The sequence below is a fragment of the Lutra lutra genome, chromosome 17, assembly GCF_902655055.1.
Source record: "Lutra lutra chromosome 17, mLutLut1.2, whole genome shotgun sequence".
Taxonomy (NCBI): domain Eukaryota; kingdom Metazoa; phylum Chordata; class Mammalia; order Carnivora; family Mustelidae; genus Lutra; species Lutra lutra.
This window is the reverse complement of record NC_062294.1, coordinates 57299377-57317641: the sequence shown is the minus strand read 5'-3', so window position 1 is coordinate 57317641 and position 18265 is coordinate 57299377. Positions and strand designations below refer to the sequence as shown.

General features: G+C 62.5%; 1 protein-coding gene across 7 annotated transcripts in view; it reads left to right on the top strand.

Moving 5' to 3' along the window:
* The first annotated feature begins 666 nt into the window (after positions 1-666).
* PPP1R12C (protein phosphatase 1 regulatory subunit 12C) overlaps positions 667-18265 on the top strand; it is a 23690-nt gene continuing 6091 nt past the window's right edge. For 3 of the 7 annotated variants that reach the window (XR_007123869.1, XM_047711121.1, XM_047711118.1), the window contains exons 1-17: positions 667-1002; positions 4946-5076; positions 5164-5282; positions 10389-10548; positions 13467-13611; positions 13715-13789; positions 14980-15053; positions 15126-15256; positions 15859-15932; positions 16184-16342; positions 16422-16489; positions 17016-17099; positions 17309-17399; positions 17645-17728; positions 17806-17866; positions 18023-18108; positions 18200-18240. Coding sequence is in view for 6 of the 7 variants with exons in the window: in XM_047711121.1 (XP_047567077.1) it covers positions 682-1002; positions 4946-5076; positions 5164-5282; positions 10389-10548; positions 13467-13611; positions 13715-13789; positions 14980-15053; positions 15126-15256; positions 15859-15932; positions 16184-16342; positions 16422-16489; positions 17016-17099; positions 17309-17399; positions 17645-17728; positions 17806-17866; positions 18023-18108; positions 18200-18240 (1904 nt within the window). In the remaining variant the exon portion in view is untranslated. The remainder of the gene's footprint in view (positions 1003-4945; positions 5077-5163; positions 5283-10388; positions 10549-13466; positions 13612-13714; positions 13790-14979; positions 15054-15125; positions 15257-15858; positions 15933-16183; positions 16343-16421; positions 16490-17015; positions 17100-17308; positions 17400-17644; positions 17729-17805; positions 17867-18022; positions 18109-18199; positions 18241-18265) is intronic. The other 4 variants (XM_047711122.1, XM_047711120.1, XM_047711123.1 and 1 more) reach the window with 3 other exon arrangements.

The window sequence follows — 18265 nt, the reverse complement described above, 5'->3', positions numbered from 1 at the left end:
TGGTTTTTCCGGTGCTTGGGGTTCTGCCTAGGACCCACCGCGCCTCCAGGGGCGGGCTGTGAGGACTACATTTCCCGGCGAGCGTTGGGGCTGCGGGCCGTAGGCCGTGACCTCTGCCCACTTTGTCTCCCATCATGACCTCAGTCACCCGGGGAGGCTGGGACTCGGGTTGTCCCGAAGGCTCTCTGGGTCGCGGGGCGCCCCGGCGTGTTCCGTGACCTCGGGTATCCCTCCATTCATGGGTCGCGTACTCTCGGGCCCCACTCTGGCGCCGGGAAGAAGCCACATGTCCCCCAAGGGCCCACAGTAAAGAGTCACGTGGGGAAATGGGCGTTATAGCTTTCCCGGCTCCCGGGCCCCGTGGGACCGAGCACTGCGTTTCCCGAGGCTCCCGCCCCGTCACCTGGGAGCCGGGAAGCGGCGGACTTCCCAGCGTGCCCCGGGGCGGAGCGAGGCCGGACGGTTGCCAGGAGCAACTTCCGCTTGCGGACTCCATTTCCCAGCGCGCCCCGCGGCGGCGTCCTGACGTCAACGCGCCGGGCGGAGGCAGACAGATCCTCCGGCGGCGCGGGGCCAGCGGCAGTTCCCGGCGGCCCCGGGCGGGCGGCGGCGGCGGCGGGGGCAGCTCCTCCTCGGGGCTCGGCGCTCGCTCGCTCGCTCACCGGGCGGGCGGGCGGCGCGATGTCCGGCGAGGACGGCCCGGGGGCGGGCCCGGGGGCGGCCGCGGCCGCGGCCCGGGAGCGGCGGCGGGAGCAGCTGCGGCAGTGGGGGGCGCGGGCGGGCGCCGAGCCGGGCCCCGGGGAGCGGCGCGCCCGCACCGTGCGCTTCGAGCGCGCCGCCGAGTTCCTGGCGGCCTGCGCCGGCGGCGACCTGGACGAGGCGCGCCTGATGCTGCGCGCGGCGGACCCCGGCCCCGGCGCCGAGCTCGACCCCGCCGCCCCGCCGCCCGCCCGCGCCGTGCTCGACTCCACCAACGCCGACGGCATCAGCGCCCTGCACCAGGTCAGCGCCCTGGGTCCGAGCCCCCTCGAGCGTGCCCCCAGCCTGAGTCGCGGTTGCCGCCCTGGTCTGCGCCCCCTCTCCCGCTCCACCCGCTGGAGCTCGCCGCCTCTAGTCTTGAGCCTCCTCAGCGGGCCGGGTCTTTGCCACCCTGCGCCGCCCACTCTCCGGACGCGAGCCCCTGCTGACAGCCTCGGTCTGGTCGGTGCCGCCGGCCCCGTGGTTGTCGCTGCGCGCCGCCTTCTCCCGACCCCGAGCGCGCTGTAGGAGTTTGGTGCCCCCCCCCCCCCGGCCCCCGTTGCCCCTTTCCAGGCAGGTACCACTGTCACCGAGCAGCAGGGTCCTCTCGCTCGGGCGCCCCCCGGGCTTCCTGCGCTGGTCCCTGGCCTGAGCCTCCGCCTTGGCTAGGCCCGGATCTTCTGTGCGGCAGCTCTCGGCTTCGTGCTCCTTCCCTGTTCCTTCCCAGCCTCGGACAGTGCCCTCTGAGTCTGGGGGAGGATGCTCTTTCTTGGGCCGCTTTCTGCTAGGCTTCGCTTCCTTGTCTGGGTCACCTCGTCCTGTTTCCACCCTGACGCCGACTGCACTTTCTTTCCGGAGGCTGTGCCACCTGTCTCCCACAGTAGGCCTAGTGTGGGGGATGTTTGTCCTTCTCCGGGCACCAAGTCGTCCTCACGCCCCTTCCCTTGGCTAGGCCTGTATCCTTGGCCTTTTTCTGGGGAACCTCAGAGCACCCACCTCTCTGTCCTCGGTCGTCTTGCTTTCCCTGCCCGATGCCTTCTCTTGGGGATTTGGGCGGCTTCTTTCCCATAGACTGTGATCTCTCTGGCTCTCGTCATGTCACCTCCGCAAGGCTTCTAGAACCCTGCTGGTCCTTTCCTCCACAAGCTGGCCCCCGTGCCTTTCCAGGACTCCCCGAGTGTTGCCTCCAGTGTATCTGTGGCCCAGAAGCAGGGCCGCCTTGTGCTCCAGGAGTCTCTCTGGTTCTGGGTGCATTTATCTGTTCCCCCACAGTGGGACCACTGGGGACAGGACTGGTCACGGAAGAGTCTCCGGCCCCTGTGTGATCCCTGAGACCGTCTTCTTCCCGGGCCAGTCCTCAGCCCTCTCCTCCGTGCCAGAACCCACAGGGTTCAGTAATGGATGGAGCCAGAGCAGACCCTGGGAAGGAAAGGTCGATGGGGGACGCAGGGATGTTGGAAGAAGCCCACTTCTCAGGTCTCCACAAAGAGGAGAGGAGCGGTTGAGGAGGAGCAGAACTGGCCCTAAGTTCTAACCTCTGTTGCTCAGCTTTGTGGCTTTGCTTTACTGTCCATTCTCTGCCTCAGTTTCCTCTCCCGTGCAGCAGGGCTAGCGGTGGGTCCCTCCCTGGCTGGGCTCTGGAGAAGGAGGGAGCTCGTATGTGTGGAAATCCCTTCAGGAAGTGGCGTAGGCGTTCAGCTGGGGAGTTGCTGCCGCCTGGTCTAAGTGCCAGGCCGCCCCCTTTTTCTCTTTCCCAACCCCCCAGGCCTGTCCCCTACAGAGTCCCTCGTGGTCTCTGGGAAATTTTCTTCCACCCAGAGAACAGTCCTGCTTCCCTAAGACCTTGTAAGTTCTCAGAGGACTTGGCAAGTCCAGGAGGAGGGCGTCAGGCTCCCGTGTCCCCCTTCGCCATCATCCATGCCTCGGCTCGCCTGGACTTTGCCTCAGGGGCTCTTGGTCCGGCTCTTCAGGCTGAACCCCCCTTCTGTGGCATCCCTGGGCCTGGACCCTTGCAAAAGGCCACTCTGAGCTTGCCTAGCAGGCTGCCTTCTCAGGTGAGATCTTTCTCCCACTCCAGGCAGGTACCTGGTAAACTCACTTTGTAGGAGGCCTGAAGGGTTAGGGCTTTGGAGGCTCAGAGAGGGGAAGTTCCCGCCTCAGGTCACATGGCCAGCAAGCAGGCGAGCTGGGGTTGGGTCAGGCCTGGGGTGGGGTGACCAGCTCATGGTGGTTTGCACGAGGCTGGTCTGGTTTTTGCAGTGAAAGTCCCAGGTCTTAGGCATGCCCTGTCCCGCGCTCCTGGGCCTCGTCTGGGTGAGTCCTGGGACTGTGATTTCTTTTCTGAATCCTCCCTGGAGTGGGTCCCGGGGCATCAGCCCCCGGCCCTGGTTGTGGCCTGGGAGTTCTCAGAGCAGGGTGCTTGCTTCAGGTGGGCTCGCTGACCACTTGAGAAGGCTCCTGTACTGTCCCCTCTCCGCAGAATCGCCTTGTGCGTTAGTGGCTGGCTCTGCCGTGTGGAGTAGGAGACTGGGAGCTGCAGTTCTTAGGTCTGAATAGGGAGGGTGGCAGCAGGGACTCTTGGGTCTGGGTGGGGGAGGGGCTTGGACTTCTGGGTCTAGGGGGGTGCGGGGGGGCTGTCATCTGGATTCTTGAATCCCTGGTGCCCAGGCCTCGGGCATCTTTCACATGGATTCCTGTGCCTGGCCAGGTCCTTGAAAGGGAAAGGCCCATCTCCCTCCTTAACACCCCCCCATCACCATGACAACCGAGTAGAAATAAACGGAGCCGAGTTCATCCCGTTCCCAGGGCACGTGTGGCCCCCCTTTCACGGCCTGAGTTTCCATGACTTCATGCTCTTGGCCCTCATGGCCTGCTCTCCCTTCTCCAGATGGGCGGTTTTGGAGAGGTGAGGGAGTTGGGGGGTTAATTTATCCTGAGAACTCAGGACTCCAGGCCCACCCCTTTCCTTGACCCAGCTCAGGTCCCAGCTCCCACCCCGTGTTTGCACGTGCCCTGGGCCGTAAATCCCTTCTCTGTCCCCACTTGCTGTGCCTGCTTGGGCCAGGGCTCTTGTCTCTCTGAGACTGATTTCTTCCTCCGCCGTGCAGAGCCCTGACAGCAGAAGATCAGGGAGGATCTTCCCAAGTGAGGACCTCTTGGAGCAGTGCTCCATGCGTAGTGGGTCCTCAGTGCGTGGGAGCTACGTCTGGGCTCACGCTCTGGGAACAGGCACACGCAGCCGTCTGTACCCCTTGAGGAGTCTTGTCCAGGACTCTCATTCTGCCCCACGTTCCCAGGGACTTGGTGACTTTACCATCCCCAGGGGCCTAGCCTCTCCCCTCAGGGTATAAGTCAGGGCCATGGTCAGTTCCTAGAGTGTATCTCCTGGGCCTGTGGGAGGAGGAGCTGGGGTCCTACACTCCTGGATTTGAGGGAGGGGAGAGCTGGGGGGCCTGGACTCCAGGGTCTGAGGGAGGAGGGGCTGGGGGGCCTGGACTCCAGGGTCTGAGGGAGGAGGGGCTGGGGGCCTGGACTCCTGGGTCTGATGGAGGAGGAGCTGGGGGACCAGGACTCCTGGGTCTGAGGGAGGAGGGGCTGGGGGGCCTGGACTCCAGGGTCTGAGGGAGGAGGGGCTGGGGGCCTGGACTCCTGGGTCTGAGGGAGAAGGGTTGTGGGCATGGACTCCTGGGTCTGATGGAGGAGGGGCTGTGGGCCTGGACTCCCCTGTCTGAGGGAGGAGGGGCTGGGGGTCTGGACTCCTGGTTCTGATAGAGGAGGCTGGGGGCCTGGACTGCTGGGTCAGGGAGGAGGGGTCCATTACCGGAAGCCCTGTCCTGTTGGTGGTGACTGGGGTACATTGTATCTGACAAAGCATCTTTCGGGATTTCTGCACCTGGAGGAAAGTCTCTCTTTATCTAGTTTGTGCTCACAGGGATTTGGGTGTCCTGCTGTCATGGTCCCTGCTGAGCTCCAGATGCCCAGATGACCTAACTTTGGGAAGCCAGGGGTGTCTTTGGGAGCTGGGTCGTTCCAGGGGTCGGGCTGGTGCCTTCCAGGCTCTGTCCCAGCGACACCAGGGTCTTTCCCTTGAGTGTCACAACTGCTTGTCCCCTGGATCTGTCTTGCGGCCCCTATGGGTGTCCTGCCTTGCTGGGCACACAGTGTGTGGGCCAGGCAGGGACTGACAGCTGTGCCTCTTGCGCCCCAGGCCTGCATCGACGAGAACCTGGAGGTGGTGCGCTTCCTGGTGGAGCAGGGGGCCACAGTGAACCAGGCGGACAACGAGGGCTGGACGCCCCTGCACGTGGCTGCCTCCTGTGGCTATCTGGACATCGCCAGGTGAGGCAGGGGAGGGAACGTGGGATCCCCTGGGGCCCGGAACTCAGCCCCTCAGCCCTGACCTTCCCACCCCGCCCCTGCCCCCAGGTACCTCCTGAGCCACGGGGCCAACATTGCCGCTGTCAACAGCGACGGGGACCTGCCCCTGGACTTGGCCGAGTCGGACGCCATGGAGGGGCTGCTGAAGGCGGAGATTGCCTTCCGAGGTGGGCCCCCGGGAGCGGACAGCCGGGGCTCCGCGGCCGGCCTCTGCTCGTCCCGGGATTGTCGGACTCTCTGTGCTTCCGCTTCCTTTCCTGGGCAGTGGGCGTGTGAGTGTGTCCCCAGCCTTGCTCGGGACATGGAGTGGCTGATCGTCTATGGTGCTTGTACCACCGCCGGGCACAGAATAAGAGCCCAGCGTGGTGACCCCAGTCGTCACCTCATCACTTGAGTAGGTGAGGAAGGTGAGATTGTCGGCTCGTGGGTTCAGTGCAGGGGTCTGGGGGATTGGTCATCTCATGCACAGGGTCAGTGCACCCTGGTGGTCTTTAATGTGGGGCCCAGGGCCTCCCAAAACTCTGCATATGGCTTCGTTCGTATTTCTAGAGAGAAGGTGTGTTGTTTCTAGCAAGTTCTCAGAGGGGCTTACGACTGAACGTGCTCCCCCCAGAGCAGCCGTCTGGGACCCGCTGACGTGTGGGGCGTGTGGGGAAGGCTGTGGCGTGATGGGTCTGGAAGGAGAGGACACGGGTGGGGGCCACTGGTCTGGGCACTGCTGTGAGCACAGGGCCTGGGCGGCTGGGGGCCACGTGACAGCTTCAGGGAGGCTGTTGTGCGGCAGGCACCGGGCCGTTGAAGGGGACGCCCAGGTCCCCGGCTGGGCTTGGGCAGGATGGCTGCCGGCCCCGTGGAGGTGGAGGTGGGTGCCCTGCTGTGCTTGGCGGGGGCGGGGGGCACATAGTGGGCAAAGCTGAGGCCGAGCCGAGCTTCCCTCCGCTCCTTGGCTTCTTGCTCTGAGATGCTTTGAGCTTGGAGAAAGGCCGGGGCAGCCTCGGGGTGCGCACGTGACCCTGACCGAGCTTTGCCGGGGCTCGGCCGCTCTGTAGAGCCGAGGTGTGAGGCCCGGGCGGCTCTCTGTGAAGGTGTGCCGTCCGCAGGTTCTCTGGTGCTTCCAGTGTGCTGCGTCTGTCAGCTGCCTCCTCTGGGGGCTTCAGTCACCCCACAGGAACCCCACAGGAACCCTCAGCCCACGGCCCCTGGCCCCGGGAGGCCTCTCAGCCCTCGGTGCCCGCGCGCGTGCCCATCGTGGGTGTCTCGTGCAGATGGAATCACGCGCTAGAGACCGATCGGCTTGTCACGTTTTGGCACATCTGTAGTCGCCCGGCCTCCCCCCCACAACTCTACGTAAATAGCTCCCCTTGCCCCGTTCCCGTTTTCTCCTTTCCCGGCTGCCTCCCTCTCTGCTCCCGGCCATCTCGAGAACGCGTTGCAGACTGTAACCCCGTCCTGCCCTGGGAGCCAGGGTCTCCTCCAACAAGGACATGGGATGTCACATTGTTACTCCTCTCTGGGTCTTGGGATCTTGAGGCTGTGCTGTTGCTTGTGGTCCCCTCCTGTTCAGGAGCCTCACGGGGCCGCACCCCGCCTGCCCTCGGTCCTCCCCTCGCCTTCCTCATGCGGCCTCGTGTCCGTGGTGTGTCCCGCGGCCGCGTTGGGCGGCGGCTTCTCCCGCAGATTCAGGTCTGCGTTTTGGGCAGGGACTTCCTCAGCGCGTCACTCCGGGAGACACGCGCTGTGTGTCTGCCTCGTCGTTGTGGACCTTAGCCTTGAACCCCACATGGGCCTTGGCCAGGTGGCTCCGGCGTGGAGGCAAGAAGTAGCGTGCGGGGGGTTCTTGGCCGCGGCCGCTGTGGGAGCCTGGCTCGGGCCGACGGGGCGTCCTACGGCTGCGGCACCCTGGCTACGTGCCCAGCCAAGTGTCCCTCGGCGGACAGACAGATAAGCAGTGTGTGGTGTGTGCATACGAGGGGGTAGCATTCAGCCTCCAAAAGGCAAGAGGTTCTGACACACTACAGCGTGAATGAGCCGCAGGGACGTTCTGCTCAGTGAGGTAAGTCAGACGCAGAAAGTACAAAGACCGGCTGGTTCTGCTTACCCGAGGAACGGGGCTAAAGCAGTCACGTCTGGAAACAAAGAGGAACAGTGGGTTCCAGGGGCTGGCGGAGGGGGAAATGGGGAGTTGCTGTTTAATGAGGACTGGGTTTCAGTTTCTCAGGTTGTAAAAGTGCGAACGTAATACCAACTGAATACGTAATACCACTTAATACCACTGAACTGCACGTTTAAAAAGGGGTTAAGATGGTAACTTTTGTGTGTGTTTTTACCACAGTTTTCAAAAAAAAAAAAAAGGTAATTTACGGGCGGTGTAACTGAAGTTCAGGAATTTTGCAGGCTTCAGGCAAGGGTTGATCCAGGGGTACACCGTCAAACCAGTCAGTGTACTGAACTCATTCTTAGACAGAGTCTCTCAGTGGGGTACGTGGCTCGGATTCGCACAGCTCAGCCTGATACTCCGGCTGAACCAGAACTAGACTTAACTCAGTTGTCTGAGCTGCCACTCTCGGTCTGAGCCAGCCCTGAGCCAGCCACTGGGGCGGTTATGGAGCCCTACCATGGGCGCAGTCTTGTTGGAGGTCACACAGGAAGGAGAGTAGATGCCGCAAGGCCAGCAGCAGCCCGCCATGCTGCACATGCTGCCCCCGGCCTGGCCACAGGGCAGGCCTCAGGGACCTGCGCAGACAGCACTCTCCAGACACTTTGCCCACAGGACTGGGCAGGAGGGGAGTATCTGGCAGGTCCACTCCTAAGCCACCTGACTGGCCCTCCCACCCTGGGATGAGAACCCTCGCCTAGTTGTTAGCAGGCGTGAGAGGTGGGCGTCTGCACCAAAGCAAGAATGGATAAATGAGTGACCTGTGAATGCACGGACTGAGCGGGCTGGCAAGCCTTCTCTGTGAGGAGCCACACAGGACGGATTGGAGGCTTCGTGGGGGGTCCTGTCATGCTGCCACTGTCCCCTGTGGCTGCTCCCCCATCACAGCAGGGGCGATATGTGACTGGTGGGCATGCCCGTGTTCCAATAAAGCTTTATTTATAAACACAGATGACTTCCACATTTGGCAAGGGTTAGTGACAGGGAGTAGATCTGTGGGCTGCGGGGAGGGAGGTACAGGGAATGACTGCTTCACGGGTACGAGGTTTCCTTTTGGGATGATGGGAAGGTTCTGGAAAAGGAATGGGGGTCGATGGTTGCACATTGTAAATCTAAATGCCACTGAGTAGCACAGTTAAAAGTAGCAAAATCGGCCCGTTTTATGTTACCTTTATCTTGCCGTGGCCACAACAAAACCAGTGAGACAGCGAACGGGTTTGCCAGCCCCGGTCAGGAGCTCCGTCAGTGAACAGGCAGACTTCAGCACAAAATTGCAGGGGATGTGTACGAACATGCGGAAGGCTGAAGGAAGGTCAGCAAGCCCCCAGCCCCGCCCCGCCCGTTCCCTGGCAGGTAAGGCCCACGGCCCTGTCAGAGGGCTGCGGGGGACTCCCCTGAAGGACTTGTGGCCGGGGACTGTCCCATAGCGCCCAGCACTCGCCCGCCTACCCCACCCTGGCTGGGCTTGCCGGTGGGCCTCACCGGGCACACATTCCTGGGGCGGCTGCCCACAGCTGAGTCCCTGTGAACCAAAGCCCAGACCCTGAGGCGCTGGGACAGGAGGTCGGGCCCGAGTGCCCAGGGGCCAGCAGGTGGCGCAGCCGGGCCACCAGGTCGCCTCTGCTTTCTGCCGCTGCTGGCGCGGGTTCTGGGATGCCGCGTGGAGACTTAGAGCAGGAGGTTTGCAAGGATGCGGAGGAAGGATAAAGCGATGCCTGTGCGGGAGCCCGTCCGCGGCGGTGGTCACCTCGGGGGCCACAGGTGTCTCTCTGTCGTATTTGAGTGTTTCAAACCCAAGTGGTGGGGCCGTGGCTGCTCTTTGCCGTGCTGTCCAGCAGAAAGCCAGTGTGAGCCGCAGGCGGAACAGATGTTTTAAGTAGGTGCAGTTAAAAAAGTAAAAAGAAACCGGTAAAATTAATTTTAATGATACGTTTTCTTGAAGGCCATATGTCTGAGACGTTATCATGTTAGCATTAATCAGTATAAAGAAAACTGCAGGGGCGCCTGGGGGCTCAGTTGGTTAAGTGTCCCAAGTCTCGGTGTCAGCTCAGGCCTTGATCTCGGGGTGGTGAGATCGGGCCCCATGGGCTCGTGCTGGGTGTGCAGCTGGCTTGAGATATTTTTCTCTCCCTTTCCCTCTGCCCCTCCGCCCGGCTCACGCTCACCTCACTCTTTCCAAAAAAAAGAAAAAAAAAATCTATTCATGGGTGTGCGTTGCACACTCTCCCCTGCCCCCCGCCAAAATCCCGCGCGTTCTTTACGTTCATGACACTTCCGAGCTCGGGCTAGTGTGGTTCCAGAGCTCCGGCGCTGCATGCGGCCCATGGCTGCGGAGCAGGACGGCCCGGCTCCGTGCGGTGCTTCGGAGAGCGTGAGAAGCCCCAGCTGGAAAAGCAGAGACGCCAACGGACTTGGGGGACAGATGGAATGTTCCCTGGGAGAGGGAAGGACCGTATCCGAGTCCTGTCTCGATGGGCTGCACCGCGCACACTGCGGATCTCGGGGACGGTCGGCGGACGCTGTTCCAGCCTCGACAAGGCTGCCTCTTTTGACCCCAAATCCACTGATGGGTGAAGTGGCCGCTCGCCTTCCGCATCCGTGAGTGCGGGACGGCTTTCCCGTGAAACCAGAGGAAAGGGTGAACCTGAGCGACAGAGAAGCCAGTTGGCCTCACTGCTTGTCCCAGGTGACGGCGCAGCTGCGAGCGGGAGCGGCTCCCAGGGAGGAAAGCAGCCGCTGCCTCGGTGACACGGACCCTTGGCTTGGCGCAGCCCGCTCACAGGCGGGGGAAGTGGTCGGGACAAAGTGCGTGGGGTGCAGGGCTAAGCATTTTACGGGCCGTGCTGGGGGAGTCGCATTTCATCAGACGGCAGGTTCGCTCTGTAAACTCCAGGCTTTATACTTAAAGATACCGGTAAAGGTAACACTTCGGTTGAAACGGGAGGAGGCCTGCGATCCCTGTTCTCCCCCCGCCAGCAGCGACCTGGAGACCTGGTGGGGAAGTCCAGGTCCTTCGCGTCCCAGCAGAGCAGACAGAGGGACAGGGCAGGGCCGCGGCCCTGTGCCTGCGGGAGCCCGAGGTGTGCGTCCCACCCGCTGCCCCTTCTCGTCCTCCCAGGTGTGGATGTGGAGGCAGCCAAACGGGCGGAGGAGGAGTTGCTGCTTCACGACACCAGGTGCTGGCTGAACGGGGGCGCCATGCCGGAGGCCCGGCACCCCCGCACGGGGGCCTCTGCCCTGCACGTGGCCGCCGCCAAGGGCTACATCGAAGTGATGAGGTGAGCTGGGCTGGCAGGGCGCTCCCTTTTCCCTGCTCCTTGCCTTGGGCCCATCCGTTCCTTCTCGCCCTTCCGCTTCCCTGTGGGCTTTGTAAGTTGGGGTGTAGGCTGAGTATTTCCCTGTACACACAGCCTTCGCTGTGTCCACAACTCCTGGCGTCCAGCCTCTTCGTTGTCATTCAGTTAAAACATTTTCCAGCTTGTAGTCTTTCCTCCATGACCCATGGATTATCTGGAAGTGTGTCGTCCATTTCGTGCAGATGCGTGGCATTTTCTGGTCAGTGTTTCGTTACCCCTTTCTGGGCTCGCCTGCGCTGTGGCCAGGCAGCGGGTCCTCTCTGACTGCAGACTTCTGAGGTCCTCTGAGGTTTGCGTGAGACAGCAGTAGGTGTGGGGTGCAGAGGAGCCACACTGTCAAGTACGGCGTTCTCCGTGGGCCGTTAGGCTGGCCTTGTAGTTGTACGGTTGAAATCCGTTATGTTCTTAGTGATTTTTTTTCTGTCTGCCTATTCTGCCAGTTACTAAAAAACATTTGTTTAGATTTTGTTTTTTTTTTTAAGATTTTACGAAATCTCCACATCCAGCGTGGGGCTCAGATTTGCAACCCCGAGATGAAGAGTTGCATGCTCTACAGTCGAGGCAGCCAGGCATCCCCTGAACTGTCCTACTGTGCTCGTGGATTTTGCTTGTCCCCATCATGGCTCCAGTGGGCTTTATTTCTGTATTTCAAAGCCGGGTTATCTGGCGCGTATGTGTTCACGCTGTGTGTACTCTACAGTGCGTGCTCCCTTGCTGCCGTCCTCCGCTGGCCCTCATCCGCGCGTGGCTGCCTCACCCTTTTCTGTCGGGGTCGTTGGTTCCAGCTCTTATCCTCAAACTTCCCCTTCTCTCTTTGTGATTTGTACTTTATTTTTAGTCTGAAAGTGGAGTAGAGACGAACCCCTCATCTCTGCTCACTTCCGTTTTGGACTTCAGGCAGGTCTTCTAGGGAGGCACTTAAGAGGACCCCTAGAAGCTCCAGGCTCGTGTCCTGGTGGCTCACCTGCTCTGAGGGTAGAATGCTTTGTCCTCCATACTTGCCGCAAAAGATCGGGTCTGATGCTCGTGGGCTGCCGTGGGCACCTGCCCATCTCAGAGCTAGTCCCTTTGGCGAGGGGGATGGGATACTGTACATGGCCGTGCCCCGGCACGTGCTCAGCCCTTCCCTCTTCTGCTCGTGTTTTCCACCTCTGAGTCTCAGGTGGCTGCTTCACCTCCTACCATAGCATCTGCATCCCAGACAGCATGAAGGAAGAAAGGGGGAGAGGAGCAAGTGTCCATTTCCCTTTAGAAGAGCAAGCCAGAAGGAACACACACACTTAAGGCTCACACCCCATTTGTCAGACCACTTGGCGTTTGCCTGGCATTACCCCATCCCAGTGACTCACCTGGCCACTCACAGCTGCTGGGGAGACTGGGACACTGCTCTGCAGCCAGGCGACAGTGTGTCCAGCCGGGAGTCGGCACTGTCGCGAGCAGGAGGAGAGGCCATATTTGGGGCAGCCTTGCTCTCTGAAATGCTTTGGATGCAGACATATTCTCTGAGTCTCATTTCGTTACTGCCCCTCGGAATGGCTCTGTTTACAGCTGGACCCATTGCATGTGTAGGACCACGTAACTGCCCGTCTCCTCCTTGGAGACGGACGGCAGGGTGGAGACATGCGGCGGACAGCTGTTTGGCGACTCACAGAGCACCTGCTGTGTGCCAGGCCGTCTTCTAGGGCTGGGGACCCACGGGCAAACGGGCCAGGTCTGGACCCATGTGTGGCCCCCAAACAGGTGACCAGCGAAGCAGGCCACATCAGAGGGCCTTGCGTGCGTGGAGGGCTGCCAGTTGCCACGCTGGGGACCTGGGGCTGGCTGACTCCAGGTTCATCGTACAAGGTTGAGCAGCCTCCCGGGGTGCTGGGAACACCCCCACCACGGTCATGACAGCTGGCCCTGTGTGGCCATTGCCCAGTGTTCCCAGGGGGCCAGCGCCATCCCTGGTTGACCACCTCTGGCCTAGAAGGATATAAACAGGGCAGTGGGGGAGTGAGCGTGTGAGCTGTGGCCTGGGTACAGCTGATGACTGACCACTTGGGACCCTCTACCCCGCCCCGGGACAGAGGGCCAAAGGGGCGTCCTCGGGGAAGTAGCAGGTGCCCAGTGCGGTAAGGAGAGTGAGCTCTGGGAAGGTGAATGTTGAGGTCAGTGGGGTACGTGGCGCTTTCATTCGGAACTCCTTGTGAAATAACACCCCCCATTGTCCTCCCGTGCGCTGGCTCTCTCCCACGGACTCGGCGCCTGGTGCCAGCTGTGTGCGCGGTGGCCCTGAGCGTAACCGTGCCTTCCGCACGTCCTGTGCTCTGAGATGCCGACGATCGCAGACTCACGGAAGCCAGGCTTCCTCAGCCTCCCCACTCATGGCGTTTGGATCAGATGAGCCTGTGCTGCGGGGCCGCCCTCCATGCTCTAGGGTGTTGGTAACATCCCAGGCACGCACGCCCAGGTTGGGACAACCAGCAGCATCTCCAGACACCGCCCAGTGTCCCTGGTGGCCAGTATCCCCGTGGCTGGGACCCGCCACCCTCTGCGGGCTGGTTCCTAGAGCAGTACCGCCCTGAGGCTGCTCCTTCTGGGGCCTCAGCCTTTTCAGCGGCTCTGGGGCTGTCTGTCCCACGATGGGGGCCGACGGTCGAGAGAGCAGCCCCCCTCCTGCAGGAGCGGTGTTTTGGAGGCTGCCTGCTGGCCGGCGGGGCAGCCCCACACATGGGCTCTCGGCCACGGGCCTGGGAACGGGTCAGTGCTGTCGTGGGCCATGCGCCGCCAGCCACGTGTCAGCCTTCGGTGTGGAAGCCCTATCTTGGTCCTTGACTCTCAGCCATCCTGGCCCCCAGGCTGCTCCTTCAGGCCGGCTATGACCCGGAGCTCCGGGATGGGGACGGCTGGACCCCCCTGCACGCGGCGGCCCACTGGGGTGTGGAGGATGCCTGCCGCCTGCTGGCAGAGCACGGTGGGGGCATGGACTCGCTGACCCACGCGGTGAGGGCCAGGCGGCTTGGGGGCGGGGGTGGGGCTGGGGGCTGGTGGGGGAGGGATTGTGGGGAGGACCCCCCTCACCTCCGCCCTCCTCCCCCTCCACCAGGGCCAGCGTCCCTGTGACCTGGCAGATGAAGAGGTGCTGAGTCTGTTGGAGGAGCTGGCCCGGAAGCAGGAGGACGTGAGTCTCAGGTGCCCTCTGTCTCTGCAGCCGGCTGAGTGAGGCCCCCCTGTTCTGCCCCAGCGGTGACCGGCAGGAAGAGGAGTCGTGGGGAGGGGATGGGGTCTGGGGCAGAGGCAGGGCCCCAGGCTCAGTCACACCTTGGGATAAGGATGAGGATTAACTGTCCCAGGCTCAGGGGACTGGCTGAGCCCAGCATTGTTGCTGGAATAATGCAGAGTAAAGGGATGAATGGCATGGCATCTTGGCTCTGAAGCCTGGCTCGGCCATGGATTTGCTGTGTGAGCTCAGGCTGGTTGCTGAACCCCTCTGGGCCTCCGTTTCCTCACCTTTGAAATGGGGATAATGGTGTGTGCAGCTTTATGAGGAGCTGTGTGGGGTTTATGCAATTCTATGAGGGGCGTGTACGTTACTGAACGAGAACGTTTGGTCTTTGCTCGGCAGATGGTAGCCGTGTGGGTGGCCAGCGGCCTCTCCTGGGGGCCGGGCCCTAGCCCAGAGCTTCCCGTGAGCGGCAGGTAGATGGACGCACATCCCTCTGTTGGAAGGCCGGCCGTGGTTCTGGCCTGGTGGGCGTGTGCACAGGTTGGGGGAACAGCATGTGCCAAGGCTGGGGGAGCGTGAGGCAGGGGGGCCCTGGGTTGGGGGCCCAGCCGAAGGGCCTTGACTGCCAGGCGGAGGAGTGGCGTGAGGCTGAGGGTGAAGATGAAGGGGCCACAGTGGGCTTTGTCGATGAGGCAGGGTCAGCCCTCGGTGAGGGGGAGCACAGGTCTGTGTGTGCCTCCAGCCTGGAGGGAGTGCTCCTGCACCGGGGGGTCGGCAGGCGCGGTGACTGGCTGTTCTAGGGGAGGAACCATTATGCAGAGGCTAGGCCGGTGCCCAGAGAGCCATAGAGACAGGGCTCCTGGGTCGGAGCACCAGGCCAGTGTCCTAGGCGAGCAGGGCTTCCTGGGAGGAAATAGCTTTTCTGGGGATGAGCCCAGAGGTGGCTGTGAGAGCTCGAGGGACCCAGACACCACACAGCCACCTGCACAACACCCCGATGAGCCCACAGACCCTCCACGCACACCCCTGGAGCGGAGCGCATCGTGTCTAGAGCATTCTCGAGCTCAGACAAGCAGAGCACTGCATGCTGGGCCTGGATACGGGGGCTGCGGGGCCTCCCAGCAGCCTGCTTTCTCCCCTCACAGCTGCGGAACCAGAAGGAGGCCTCCCAGAGCAGGAGCCAGGAGCCCCAGGTGCCTTCCAGCGGCAAACACCGAAGGTAGTAGGCGGGCGCCTGGGTGGGTGCGCTGGGGTCTTCTGGGGCTTGGAACCAACACCCTCCCCTTCCCAGCAGGAGCTCTGTGTGTCGTCTGAGCAGCCGAGAGAAGATCTCCCTCCAGGATCTGTCCAAAGAGCGCCGGCCTGGGGGTGCAGGGGGGCCCCCAATACAGGACGAGGATGAGGGAGAAGAAGGCCTCACAGGTGGGGGCTGGGGTCTGGGTTTCTGGATCTAGGAAGAGGGAGCTAGAACCTGGACTCCTGGGTCTGAGGGAGAAGGGGGTTATGGGCTTGACTTCTAGGTCTAAGGGAGGAGGGGGCTGGGGGGTCTGGACTCCTGGGTCTGAGGGAGGAGAGGCTGGGGTCTGGACTTCCTGGGTCTGAGGGAGGAGGGGGTTGTGGGCCTGGACTCCTGGGTCTGAGAGAGGAGGGGCTGGCGGTCTGGACTCCTGGGTCTGAGAGAGGAGGGGCTGGCGGTCTGGACTCCTGGGTCTGAGAGAGGAGGGGCTGGGGGTCTGGACTCCTGGGTCTGAGGGAGGAGAGGCTGGGGTCCGGACTTCCTGGGTCTGAGGGTGGAGGGGGTTGTGGGCCTGGACTCCTGGGTCTGAGAGAGGAGGGGCTGGGGGTCTGGACTCCTGGGTCTGAGAGAGGAGGGGCTGGGGGTCTGGACTCCTGAGTCTGAGAGAGGAGGGGCTGGGGGTCTGGACTCCAGGGTCTGAGGCGGGTACTGGGACTGGAGTCCTGGTCTGAGGGAGGAGGAGCTGGGGCTGAGAGACAGCTGGCATCTCCATTTTCCTGTGCCACAGGGCCACCCTCTCCAGAATCCAGAGCTCTCAATGGAGTGTCTTCCCCGTCACCCCCTGGCCCTCAGGGCCCCATGGTGAGTCTGGGTGCCCTAGAGGGTGATGCTAACTTGGGAGGGGCGGGGAGGGATGCCATGAACCCTGCAACCCTCTCTCAGGGTACGTAGGGTGAAGATTAGTGTCCAGAGTTCCCCCGACCACTGTCTGCTGCTTTCTGATGGCAGCCTCAGGGGCTGATGGGAGTTGTGGTTTGTGTGGCCCTTCTGGGGTGACACTTGAAGAATTGGGGAAGGATCCTCTGCGTAACGGAGACCTTTCTCCTTCCCAGCCCCCAGAGGAGGCCCCCTTCTCCAGGCGCTTTGGCCTCCAGAAGACCGGCAGCTCTGGGACCCTGGGGCCCACAGACAGGCAGGGGGCCGAGGGCACCGCTGGGGCTGGGCTGCAGCGCTCAGCTTCCTCCTCGCGGCTGGAAGGCAGCTCCGCTCAGGTGAGTGGGGTGAGGGCCGGGGGACCGAGCCCTGCCTAGTCAGGAGAATGTCCCCTCTGATCTTGGCCTCTCTCCACAGGCCAAGGAGCCCCGTCTGGCCAGAATTACGCCGACACCCTCCCGCAAGCTGCTGGAGCCCTCCGCCTTGTGAGTAGCAGCCTAGGGTCTGGGCTGTCGGGGTGGGAGGCAGGTCTGGGGTCCACCCTCGTCAGCACGACCCTCAGCAAGTCCCTTTGCTCTCTGAGGTCTCTGCCCGCCACTGCTCTGGGCCTCCGTTTTCCTCCAGTGCGTCAAGTAAAGCTCACCGTTAATCTTTCGAGGTCACAGTGACAGGACCTCCTGTTGCCTCTGGCTGTACCTCCTGCCCCCTTCCTTCCTGATGCAGACGCGCTCCTGCCCCAGGGCCTTGGCTCTGCAGCCCTTTCCTTCGCTCCAGAGTCCTTTAGCCTTCTGGCGTATCGTAGGACGTACACGAGTTTTTACGCTTTGTGTTTGTTCTGCATCTTTTAATGTTGGACTCTTGGGGGCAGAGGGACTTGGCTTCTGCTCACCGCTGCGTCTCCAGCACCTGCCACGTAACTGGAGTTTGAGTAAAATTTGCTGGATGCCTGAATTCACACAGGTTTGAGATCTCCAGGCGTCCTCCCTCGGCTAACCACTCTCCTCCCTTCAGGATTTCGGAGCCTGAATCCCCAGTGAAGCCCAGTGTCCCTGCAGCCTCCACAGCGCCCCCAGCCGACTCCCGGGACCGGCGGAGGTGAAGAGGCAGCGGGTGGGAAGCCCCTTTCTCCCTGCTGGGAAGAACTGCATGGCCTGGGCCTGGGTCCCCACGCCTCCGGCAGGCGCTCCCTAGGGGGGCGTTTGTCCCAGGGTTGGCTGTGAGTTAGAAGTTCCCTGAAGAGTGTCAGCCATGAGACGGGAACAGGGCTCAAAGGACCCTCCCTGAGGTTGGGACCTTTCACTCAGGTCCTACCAGATGCCTGTGCGGGATGAGGAGTCGGAATCCCAGCGGAAAGCTCGCTCTCGTCTCATGCGCCAGTCTCGGAGGTCCACACAGGTGGGGGCGTGGGCTGGGGCCTGGACTCCTGGGTCTGAGGGAGGAGGGGACTGGGGGTCTGGACTCCTGGGTCTGAGGGAGGAGGGGACTGGGGGTCTGGACTCCTGGGTCTGAGGGAGGAGGGGACTGGGGGCCTGGACTCTTGGGTCTGAGGGAGGAGGGGGCTGGGGTCCGGACTCCTGGGTCTGAAGGAGGAGGGGCTGAGCCCTCAGCTTGCAGATCCCTGACTGTTGCCGCTCTGCCAGGGTGTGACTCTGACTGATCTGAAGGAAGCGGAGAAGGTAGCAGGGAAGGCCCCAGAGCCAGAGAAGTCATGCCTGCAGAGCCTGGTGAGAGGGGTCGGGGAGCAGGCACGGGGTGGTGGAAGATGGCCTTGGCTTCTGACCTCCCTGGCCCTCTCCTCCAGGACCCATCTCGGCGACCCCGAGTCCCTGGGGTGGAGAACTCTGATGGCCCTGCCCCGAGAGGTGAGGTCTGCTCTCTGGGAGGTGGTCGTCGTGCTCTCTGGCCCTTCCAGCTCTCCTGCTGCAGTGTTTTCTGGGGGGTCGGGCTAAGGACCCTGACCCTGCAGGAAGGGAGGCCCCTCCACAGGTTTCTGGGCTGATTTCTGTCCGTCCCCCTAGCAGAGGCGCCTGACGGGCAGGGGCAGGGACCCCAGGCCGCCAAGGAGCATCGCAGAGTCGGCAAGGAGTGGAGGGGGCTTGCAGAGGTGAGGGGTGGGGCCTGGGTGGGCCTTGGAGGCAGGGTGGTGGGCCAGACTCCCCCACTGGCATCGGGTTGAACCCCACCTCCGCCCACAGGGGGAGGAGGCGGAGCCGGCCGACCGCAGCCCAGACTCCAGGTATAGGGTTGGCGGGGAAGGATGG